Here is an 11,811-nt window from a genome sequence, read left to right as displayed (position 1 = left end):
TGTGAGCCGCGATAAAGCACAACAGGAAAACCTGCAGAAATAAAAGAATTAATAGTACCATTATGGCGGGATCTCCTGCCTATTTCAGTAAGTCTCTGTTCACATCGGAGTCCGAAGCTCCAACGTGACAGACTATCACCAATCCAAAAAACGGTGTCATGGGGGTGTGGGAGCCTCTGTAATTCCTCCTGGGAATACATGAATAAAGCGACAGCTTGCCTTACCACTGCACCTTGGAGCCCCGTCCACATGGAGGCGCCACTGAATGCACAACTATACGGTATAATCATGTGTTCATTGGTGGCCATCATCCTGTGAACATGGACCTTTACATGCTCCTCTATTATAACAGCACCAGCCTGTGTCTGGTACTGGAGCTTATCCTTTTTCACCTAAAGGCACAAGAACCTGGCAAATGACCCCAATCCTGCCTATAGATCTGCTGGTTCAGCTGACCCTAACCTATCATTTCAGCCCTACCTATACATCTGCTGGCTTACATAGATTACAGGGTAAGCAGCCATTTCCTTGTGGCCCGGGCATGCGCAGTCCGCTCTGCCCGAGGCCTAGAAAATTGAAAACCCAGGACAGAAGACGACACGCAGAGAGGTGGGTTCCTGAAGAAGATGGAGGCGTCGCTGGAGAGTTCTCGTGCAGCATTGGGGACGTTCCCAGTGCTGTTTGAGCGCTGGGAACCGCCCCCAGTGCTGCGAGAGAACTCATTTGCATACCGAAGAAAACCTGGTTTTCTACCAAACAGCGGTGCGGAGAAGACATCGAAAGGTAGGAGACTAATAACCTTTCTTAAGGCTATTGCGACGTGTTATCGAGAAAAAAAAACAGGGCATCTATTGATAGGATCCCTTTAAGTTGGATGCTATTACGCAGCATAATTTTTGTATTTTCATGTGGAGACAGGTCTCATTGTATGTCAGGATTCTGTGTTAAAGGTTATTCTGGGATCAGGTGAATGGCTCCAAGAATCTTCACCCCTGCCCGCACTATCGCTGGACTTTAATACAAAAGATAATCATTAACTTCTATGACAGCGCCCACAAACACTGCCCCAAAATGACAACTAACCGGTAGCCATCATGAGAGTATGGGAGGCTCAGGGATTGGCCAGCTTCATGCATTTACTGGCACTTACCCCAGCACCCAACCCCCATCTCCAGAGATCTCTCTGCACAATCCACACCCAGATCACATAGGCCTACAATACAGCATGACAGCAGCAGAGAATTACTCCCTCCATCCCTGGGCTCTGGTCACATTAGCATTATTGTCATCCATTTATGGAGTTTAACACTAGGATTGAATAATCAACATTTGGCAACTTGACCTCAAAAGGTGTTTTTGGGGTTAAATCTATTGCTAATCTTTCCTACAGACAGGTCACTGATATCAGATAATACCCAGAGAATCAGCTCAGGTCCCATTCAATAGAGCAGATGCAGATCAGCAGTACCTGACCCGGCCACTACACAGACAACAGCGCTGTCTGCCTTCTGCTCCATTCTCTGTGCATCAACTGTGGAGATTAAAGGCGTTGTGCCGAGCTCGTAGACATGACCGCTTTCTTATTCTCACTTCAGGAAGTGACATCATGTCCGTTTGTCACATGACCATGCTACTGCTCAGTCCCATTCATTTTAATGGCATGGTGATGTGGTATTGTCATGTAACCAATGGACATGTCTTTTCCTGAGAAGAAAGCAGCCATGTTTACGAGTCCTGCACATCCCCTTTACACAAAAAAATCTGGTTGCAGAAGATGGCAGTATGCTGAGCAATATTCCCCACTCCAGCACCGCTGTTCACCAGGTCCCAGCATTGTCATTGACCACGTAGGCCCATCGCAATATTGGGATTGAATTGGTGAACAGGTCATGACTGTGTAATGTTTTTATTACTTGACCTGCATCCAGACTTTTAAAGACAGTTTACTATCACCCCCAAACTTCCACCACCACATTACAGTGATAGACATTTCTACACCCTGCACAGCCTCATCAAGACGCACGTCCACAACACCAGAAGAGGCAAGATATTCGCCTGCTTCGTGGACTTTAAGAAGGCGTTTGATTCAGTATGGCACCCAGGCCTACTCCTAAAACTCCTAGAGAGTGGAATAGGAGGAAGAACGTACGACGTCATCAAGAGCTCCTACACCGGAAACCAGTGCAGTGTGAAGGTGAATGGGAAAAGGACAGCATACTTCCAACAGGCCCGAGGGGTCAGACAAGGCTGTAGCCTGAGCCCAACGCTCTTCAACATCTATATCAATGAACTGGCTACAGCCCTGGAGGCCTCACCAACCCCAGGCCTCACCCTGAACAATCGAGAGGTGAAGTTCCTGCTATACGCCGACGACCTCCTACTCCTGGCCCCCACCGAGAAAGACCTCCAAGAAAGCCTGTCAGTGCTGGAAAAATTCAGCACCACATGGGCCCTACCCATCAACCAGAAGAAGACCAAAGTCATGGTATTTCAGAAGAAGGGCCACAATAAAGCCTCCACCACCCCACAATTCACACTGAATGGCTCCACACTGGAGAAAACCAACAGCTACACCAACCTGGGGCTGGAGCTCAGCCAATCAGGAAGCTTCAAAGCAGCAATAGAAACCCTGAAAGCAAAAGCCTGCAGAACCTTCTACGCCATCAGAAGACAACTGTACCACCTCAAACCACCGGTGAGGGTCTGGATGAAGATATTTGACGCTGTCATCTCCCCGATCCTTCTCTATGGCAGTGAGGTCTGGGGTCCAACTACCTACCCAGACCAGTCAAAGTGGGACTCCAGCCCAACAGAGAACTTCCACCTGGAGTTCTGCAAATACCTGCTCCATGTCCATCGCAACACCACCAACATAGCCTGCAGGGCAGAGCTAGGCAGACTCCCCCTATGGCTCACCATACAGAAGAGGGCGCTAGCTTTCCAGGCACACATCCAGGGGAGCGACTCTTACCACCACCAAGCATGGCTAAGCCACCGGAGCAAACCAGACATTCACCAACCAAACAGCAGCCAACCACCAAACCAAAAACTCCAACAGATGATAACCAAGGCCGAAATAAAGGCGACCACAGAGGCAAACAGAGAGCGGTACATTGAAGAATGGAGAAACCAAATAAATAACTCCAAGAAACTCACCAATGTGTACCAATCCCTACAAAGGGACTACACCATGGCCACCTACCTGGAGAGAATACGCCACCCCAAGCACAGACAGACCCTGAGCCGGTACAGACTGAGCGCCCACAACCTAGAGATAGAGACGGGGCGATACAGGCAGACATACAAGCCACGGGAGAAGAGACTGTGCCAGCACTGTGACCAGGGGGTCCTAGAAGACGAGACCCACTTCCTGCTACACTGCACCAAATACTCAGCTGTGAGGGCCGTCTACTAGCAAAGACTCTCTGCCCACATCCCAGACTGGGAGAAGAGGAAACTCTACATCCTACTGGGAGAAGAAGAGGCCACTGTGGAGATCGCTGCCCAATACGTGTCCAGCTGTCACCAACTGAGGCGAAGATGAAACCCCAAGGATTATTAAACTCCGAATCACCCACCATATCTCCACTGTCCACCTGTCACCAAACGAGGAGAATGACGAGACCCCAAGGACTATTGTACTCCAAACTAACCACCCTTCCACCGACTCTACGCCCGCCCCACTCCAACCACCCACTACCCCAAACTCCCCCACACTCTACTTGCTTTGGCAATGCCAAATACCTATTTGAAAGTGCCAATAAAACCTCTTTGTATTGTATTGACATTGAACCTCAGTTATGTACATCACTTCTAAAGGTTTGAAGATAACCAAATTTGGAGTCTTATGTCAATGAGGCCGTTTGTGCATTTGGGTGGACCCTCTGCCTTGGGAGTGCTGTTCAAGCAAAAGGGGTGATATTATAGCACTGGAAAGATAAACTGCCCCTGCATGGGGTAGCCCAGGCCGGAACGGGAAGGGTGTAAGTGGCAAAAGTAACTTTACAGTGAACTTCAAAGTAATTTTTCTCCAAAAGACATAAAGAATCTCAAAAAAGTCAGTACACCCCTGACATTACACGTTTCCAAGGGACAACTGAAGAGCTGACACTTTGATACAATGTAAAATAGTCGGTGTACAGATTGTATAACACTTTGGTGTTCCCTGAAAATTACTCACCCATTAATGTCTAAACCCTAAAGTCTTTACTGACTACTTTACATTGTATCACAGAGTCAGATCTTCAGTGTTGTCCCATGGAAACATGTAATGAAATAATCACAGTAATGTCAGATACTGTGTAGTAACTAGTGACAGCCTGCTCCCGGGTACTGGGGGCACTAGTGACAGACGGGTACTGGGGGCATCTAGTGACAGACGGGTACTGGGGGCTTCTAGTGACAGCCGAGTACTGGGGGCATCTAGTGACAGCCTGCTCCCGGGTACTGGGGGCACTAGTGACAGACGGGTACTGGGGGCATCTAGTGACAGCCGAGTACTGGGGGCATCTAGTGACAGCCGAGTACTGGGGGCATCTAGTGACAGCCGGGTACTGGGGGCATCTAGTGACAGACGGGTACTGGGGGCATCTAGTGACAGACGGGTACTGGGGGCATCTAGTGACAGCCTGGTATTGGGGGCATCTAGTGACAGACGGGTACTGGGGGCATCTAGTGACAGACGAGTACTGGGGGCATCTAGTGACAGCCGGGTACTGGGGGCATCTAGTGACAGACGGGTACTGGGGGCATCTAGTGACAGACGGGTACTGGGGGCATCTAGTGACAGACGGGTACTGGGGGCATCTAGTGACAGCCTGGTATTGGGGGCATCTAGTGACAGACGGGTACTGGGGGCATCTAGTGACAGACGGGTACTGGGGGCTTCTAGTAACAGCCGAGTACTGGGGGCATCTAGTGACAGCCGGGTACTGGGGGCATCTAGTGACAGCCGGGTACTGGGGGCATCTAGTGACAGACGGGTACTGGGGGCATCTAGTGACAGACGGGTACTGGGGGCATCTAGTGACAGACGGGTACTGGGGGCATCTAGTGACAGACGGGTACTGGGGGCATCTAGTGACAGACGGGTACTGGGGGCATCTAGTGACAGACGGGTACTGGGGGCATCTAGTGACAGACGGGTACTGGGGGCATCTAGTGACAGACGGGTACTGGGGGCATCTAGTGACAGACGGGTACTGGGGGCATCTAGTGACAGACGGGTACTGGGGGCATCTAGTGACAGACGGGTACTGGAGGCATCTAGTGACAGACGGGTACTGGGGGCACTAGTGACAGACGGGTACTGGGGGCATCTAGTGACAGACGGGTACTGGGGGCACTAGTGACAGACAGGTACTGGGGCATCTAGTGACAGACGGGTACTGGGGGCATCTAGTGACAGACGGGTACTGGGGGCATCTAGTGACAGACGGGTACTGGGGGCACTAGTGACAGACGGGTACTGGGGGCTTCTAGTGACAGCCGAGTACTGGGGGCATCTAGTGACAGCCGAGTACTGGGGGCATCTAGTGACAGACGAGTACTGGGGGCATCTAGTGACAGACGGGTACTGGGGGCTTCTAGTGACAGCCGGGTACTGGGGGCACTAGTGACAGACGGGTACTGGGGGCATCTAGTGACAGACTGGTATTAGAGGCATCTAGTGACAGCCTGGTATTAGGGGCATCTAGTGACAGCCGGGTACTGGGGGCTTCTAGTGACAGCCTGGTATTGGGGGCTTCTAGTGACAGCCTGGTATTAGGGGCATCTAGTGACAGCCTGGTACTGGGGGCTTCTAGTGACAGCCTGGTATTGGGGGCATCTAGTGACAGCCTGGTATTAGGGGCATCTAGTGACAGCCTGGTATTGGGGGCTTCTAGTGACAGCCTGGTATTGGGGGCATCTAGTGACAGCCTGGTATTGGGGGCATCTAGTGACAGCCTGGTATTGGGGGCATCTAGTGACAGCCTGGTATTGGGGGCTTCTAGTGACAGCCTGGTATTAGGGGCATCTAGTGACAGCCGGGTACTGGGGCATCTAGTGAAAGCCTGGTACTGGGGCATCTAGTGACAGCCTGGTATTGGGGGCATCTAGTGACAGCCTGGTATTAGGGGCATCTAGTGACAGCCTGGTATTGGGGGCATCTAGTGACAGCCTGGTATTGGGGGCTTCTAGTGACAGCCTGGTATTGGGGGCATCTAGTGACAGCCTGGTATTAGGGGCATCTAGTGACAGCCTGGTACTGGTGGCATCTAGTGACAGCCTGGTATTGGGGGCTTCTAGTGACAGCCTGGTATTGGGGGCATCTAGTGACAGCCTGGTATTAGGGGCATCTAGTGACAGCCTGGTACTGGTGGCATCTAGTGACAGCCTGGTATTGGGGGCTTCTAGTGACAGCCTGGTATTGGGGGCATCTAGTGACAGCCTGGTATTAGGGGCATCTAGTGACAGCCTGGTATTGGGGGCATCTAGTGACAGCCTGGTATTGGGGGCATCTAGTGACAGCCTGGTACTGGGGGCATCTAGTGACAGCCTGGTAATGGGGGCATCTAGTGACAGCCTGGTAATGGGGGCATCTAGTGACAGCCTGGTACTGGGGGCATCTAGTGACAGCCTGGTATTAGGGGCATCTAGTGACAGCCTGGTATAGGGGGCATCTAGTGACAGCCTGGTATTAGGGGCATCTAGTGACAGCCTGGTATTGGGGGCATCTAGTGACAGCCGGATAATGGGGGCTTCTAGTGACAGCCTGGTACTGGGGGCATCTAGTGACAGCCTGGTATTGGAGGCATCTAGTGACAGCCTGGTATTGGGGGCTTCTAGTGACAGCCTGGTACTGGGGGCATCTAGTGACAGCCTGGTATTAGGGGCATCTAGTGACAGCCTGGTACTGGGGGCTTCTAGTGACAGCCTGGTACTGGGGGCTTCTAGTGACAGCCTGGTATTGGGGGCTTCTAGTGACAGCCTGGTATTGGGGGCATCTAGTGACAGCCTGGTATTGGGGGCATCTAGTGACAGCCTGGTATTAGGGGCATCTAGTGACAGCCTGGTATTGGGGGCATCTAGTGACAGCCTGGTACTGGGGGCATCTAGTGACAGCCTGGTATTGGGGGCTTCTAGTGACAGCCTGGTATTAGGGGCATCTAGTGACAGCCTGGTACTGGGGGCATCTAGTGACAGCCTGGTACTGGGGGCTTCTAGTGACAGCCTGGTATTGGGGGCATCTAGTGACAGCCTGGTATTGGGGGCATCTAGTGACAGCCTGGTACTGGGGGCATCTAGTGACAGCCTGGTATTGGGGGCATCTAGTGACAGCCTGGTATTGGGGACTTCTAGTGACAGCCTGGTATTGGGGGCTTCTAGTGACAGCCTGGTATTAGGGGCATCTAGTGACAGCCGGGTACTGGGGCATCTAGTGACAGCCTGGTACTGGGAGCTTCTAGTGACAGCCTGATATTGGGGGCATCTAGTGACAGCCTGGTATTGGGGGCATCTAGTGACAGCCTGGTATTGGGGGCATCTAGTGACAGCCTGGTATTGGGGGCATCTAGTGACAGCCTGGTATTGGGGGCATCTAGTGACAGCCTGGTATTGGGGGCATCTAGTGACAGCCTGGTATTAGGGGCATCTAGTGACAGCCTGGTATTGGGGGCTTCTAGTGACAGCCTGGTATTGGGGGCATCTAGTGACAGCCTGGTATTGGGGGCTTCTAGTGACAGCCTGGTATTGGGGGCATCTAGTGACAGCCTGGTATTGGGGGCATCTAGTGACAGCCTGGTATTGGGGGCTTCTAGTGACAGCCTGGTATTGGGGGCATCTAGTGACAGCCTGGTACTGGGGCATCTAGTGACAGCCTGGTATTGGGGGCATCTAGTGACAGCCTGGTATTGGGGGCTTCTAGTGACAGCCTGGTATTGGGGGCTTCTAGTGACAGCCTGGTACTGGGGCATCTAGTGACAGCCTGGTATTGGGGGCATCTAGTGACAGCCTGGTATTGGGGGCTTCTAGTGACAGCCTGGTATTGGGGGCTTCTAGTGACAGCCTGGTATTGGGGGCTTCTAGTGACAGCCTGGTATTGGGGGCTTCTAGTGACAGCCTGGTATTGGGGGCATCTAGTGACAGCCTGGTATTGGGGGCTTCTAGTGACAGCCTGGTATTGGGGGCATCTAGTGACAGCCTGGTATTGGGGGCATCTAGTGACAGCCTGGTATTGGGGGCATCTAGTGACAGCCTGGTACTGGGGGCATCTAGTGACAGCCTGGTACTGGGGGCATCTAGTGACAGCCTGGTATTAGGGGCATCTAGTGACAGCCTGGTACTGGGGGCTTCTAGTGACAGCCTGGTATTGGGGGCATCTAGTGACAGCCTGGTATTGGGGGCTTCTAGTGACAGCCTGGTATTAGGGGCATCTAGTGACAGCCTGGTATTGGGGGCTTCTAGTGACAGCCTGGTATTGGGGGCATCTAGTGACAGCCTGGTATTGGGGGCTTCTAGTGACAGCCTGGTATTGGGGGCATCTAGTGACAGCCTGGTATTGGGGGCATCTAGTGACAGCCTGGTATTGGGGGCATCTAGTGACAGCCTGGTATTGGGGGCATCTAGTGACAGCCTGGTATTGGGGGCATCTAGTGACAGCCTGGTATTAGGGGCATCTAGTGACAGCCGGGTATTGGGGGCTTCTAGTGACAGCCGGGTATTGGGGGCTTCTAGTGACAGCCTGGTACTGGGGCATCTAGTGACAGCCTGGTACTGGTGGCATCTAGTGACAGCCTGGTATTGGGGGCTTCTAGTGACAGCCTGGTACTGGGGGCATCTAGTGACAGCCTGGTATTGGGGGCATCTAGTGACAGCCTGGTATTGGGGGCATCTAGTGACAGCCTGGTATTAGGGGCATCTAGTGACAGCCGGGTATTGGGGGCTTCTAGTGACAGCCTGGTATTGGGGGCTTCTAGTGACAGCCTGGTATTGGGGGCTTCTAGTGACAGCCTGGTATTGGGGGCATCTAGTGACAGCCTGGTATTGGGGGCATCTAGTGACAGCCTGGTATTAGGGGCATCTAGTGACAGCCGGGTATTGGGGGCTTCTAGTGACAGCCTGGTACTGGGGGCATCTAGTGACAGCCTGGTACTGGGGGCATCTAGTGACAGCCTGGTATTGGGGGCATCTAGTGACAGCCTGGTATTGGGGGCTTCTAGTGACAGCCTGGTATTGGGGGCATCTAGTGACAGCCTGGTATTGGGGGCTTCTAGTGACAGCCTGGTATTGGGGGCTTCTAGTGACAGCCTGGTATTAGGGGCATCTAGTGACAGCCTGGTATTGGGGGCATCTAGTGACAGCCTGGTATTGGGGGCATCTAGTGACAGCCGGGTATTGGGGGCATCTAGTGACAGCCTGGTATTGGGGGCATCTAGTGACAGCCTGGTATTGGGGGCTTCTAGTGACAGCCTGGTATTGGGGGCATCTAGTGACAGCCTGGTATTGGGGGCTTCTAGTGACAGCCTGGTATTGGGGGCTTCTAGTGACAGCCTGGTATTGGGGGCATCTAGTGACAGCCTGGTATTGGGGGCATCTAGTGACAGCCTGGTATTGGGGGCTTCTAGTGACAGCCTGGTACTGGGGCATCTAGTGACAGCCTGGTACTGGGGCATCTAGTGACAGCCTGGTATTGGGGGCTTCTAGTGACAGCCTGGTACTGGGGCATCTAGTGACAGCCTGGTATTAGGGGCATCTAGTGACAGCCTGGTATTGGGGGCATCTAGTGACAGCCTGGTATTGGGGGCTTCTAGTGACAGCCTGGTATTGGGGGCATCTAGTGACAGCCTGGTATTGGGGGCTTCTAGTGACAGCCTGGTATTGGGGGCATCTAGTGACAGCCTGGTATTGGGGGCATCTAGTGACAGCCTGGTATTGGGGGCTTCTAGTGACAGCCTGGTATTAGGGGCATCTAGTGACAGCCTGGTATTAGGGGCATCTAGTGACAGCCGGGTATTGGGGGCTTCTAGTGACAGCCTAAGAATACTGCACATGTTGACAGTTCCGCACCTGCAGCACATATGGTCTCATACTTCACCCTTATAAATGGAGGCTCAGTCTATCAGATCCGTCTCGGAGATAGAACTCACCTGCACCAGCATCTTCACGTACATTAACGGGTGGGACACGACTGTCAGGCCGGAGCCCAGCAGCAGCTGACTGGCCGTATCCGCCATCTTGGAAACGTCACGGAAGCCGGGTCGCAAATTCAAGGAGAAATCTTCACTACGAGCCGGAAGTGCAGAGGGAGCATGTGACCAGTGTAACCAGGCAACGGGTAGAGTTTAGGTGGGAGGGGCCCGAAGAAGCGGACGGAGAGCCGAAGAGAGTGACAGGTATGTGCCCAGGTGTGCCCGCTATACAGGTATGTGCCCGGGTGTGCCCGCTATACAGGTATGTGCCCAGGTGTGCCCGCTATACAGGTATGTGCCCGGGTGTGCCCGCTATACAGGTATGTGCTCGGGTGTGCCCGCTATACAGGTATGTGCCCGGGTGTGCCCGCTATACAGGTATGTGCCCGGGTGTGCCCGCTATACAGGTATGTGCCCGGGTGTGCCCGCTATACAGGTATGTGCTCGGGTGTGCCCGCTATACAGGTATGTGCCCGCTATACAGGTATGTGCCCGGGTGTGCCCGCTATACAGGTATGTGCCCGGGTGTGCCCGCTATACAGGTATGTGCCCGGGTGTGCCCGCTATACAGGTATGTGCTCGGGTGTGCCCGCTATACAGGTATGTGCCCGGGTGTGCCCGCTATACAGGTATGTGCTCGGGTGTGCCCGCTATACAGATATGTGCCCAGGTGTGCCCGCTATACAGGTATGTGCCCGCTATACAGGTATGTGGCCGGGTGTGCCCGCTATACAGGTATGTGGCCGGGTGTGCCCGCTATACAGGTATGTGCCCGGGTGTGCCCGCTATACAGATATGTGCCCGGGTGTGCCCGCTATACAGATATGTGCCCGGGTGTACCCATTATACAGATATGTGCCCGGGTGTGCCCGCTATACAGGTATGTGCCTGCTACACAGATATGTGCCCGGGTGTACCCATTATACAGATATGTGCCCACTATACAGGTATGTGCCCGCTATACAGATATGTGCTCGGGTGTGCCCGCTATACAGGTATGTGCCCGGGTGTGACTGCTATACAGGTGTGTGCCCGGGGTGGGCGGGTGTTTTGGGATAAATATAACAGTCCGTGGAGTCTCATCTTCCTCTTCGTTGGTGACCGCTATATGGGGGTGGGGGTGGGGCGGGTGTTTTGGGATAAATATAACAGTCCGTGGAGTCTCATCTTCCTCTTGTTTGGTGACAGCTGGACACGTATTGGGCAGCGATCTCCACAGTGGCGTCTTCTTCTCCCAGTAGGATGTAGAGTTTCCTCTTCTCCCAGTCTGGGATGTGGGCAGAGAGTCTTTGGTAGTAGACGGCCCTCACAGCTGAGTATTTGGTGCAGTGTAGCAGGAAGTGGGTCTGGTCTTCTAGGGCCCCCTGGTCACAGTGCTGGCACAGTCTGTTCTCCCGTGGCTTGTACGTCTGCCTGTATCGCCCCGTCTCTATCTCTAGGTTGTGGGCGCTCAGTCTGTACCGGCTCAGGGTCTGTCTGTGTTTGGGGTGGCGTATTCTCTCCAGGTAGGTGGCCATGGTGTAGTCCCTTTGTAGGGATTGGTACACATTGGTGAGTTTCTTGGAGTTATTTATTGGCTCCTCCATTCCTCCATGTACCGCTCTTTGTCTCTCTCAATGACTCCTTTTATTTGAGCCTTGTT

The 11,811-nt window shown here is 53.3% G+C and overlaps 1 protein-coding gene across 1 annotated transcript in view; it reads right to left on the bottom strand.

The window, feature by feature from the left end:
• MTCH2 (mitochondrial carrier 2) overlaps positions 1 to 10,248 on the bottom strand; it is a 29,612-nt gene extending 19,364 nt beyond the window's left edge. The window contains exon 1 of the mRNA XM_075280701.1: positions 10,128 to 10,248. Coding sequence (XP_075136802.1) covers positions 10,128 to 10,214 — 87 coding nt within the window. The 5' untranslated portion in view covers positions 10,215 to 10,248. The remainder of the gene's footprint in view (positions 1 to 10,127) is intronic.
• Between the last annotated feature and the right edge of the window lie 1,563 nt (positions 10,249 to 11,811).

Source organism: Leptodactylus fuscus, chromosome 7, assembly GCF_031893055.1.
Source record: "Leptodactylus fuscus isolate aLepFus1 chromosome 7, aLepFus1.hap2, whole genome shotgun sequence".
NCBI classification, from domain to species: Eukaryota; Metazoa; Chordata; class Amphibia; order Anura; family Leptodactylidae; genus Leptodactylus; species Leptodactylus fuscus.
The sequence above is the reverse complement of the archived record's forward strand: the minus strand, read 5'-3'. Positions and strand labels throughout refer to the sequence as shown.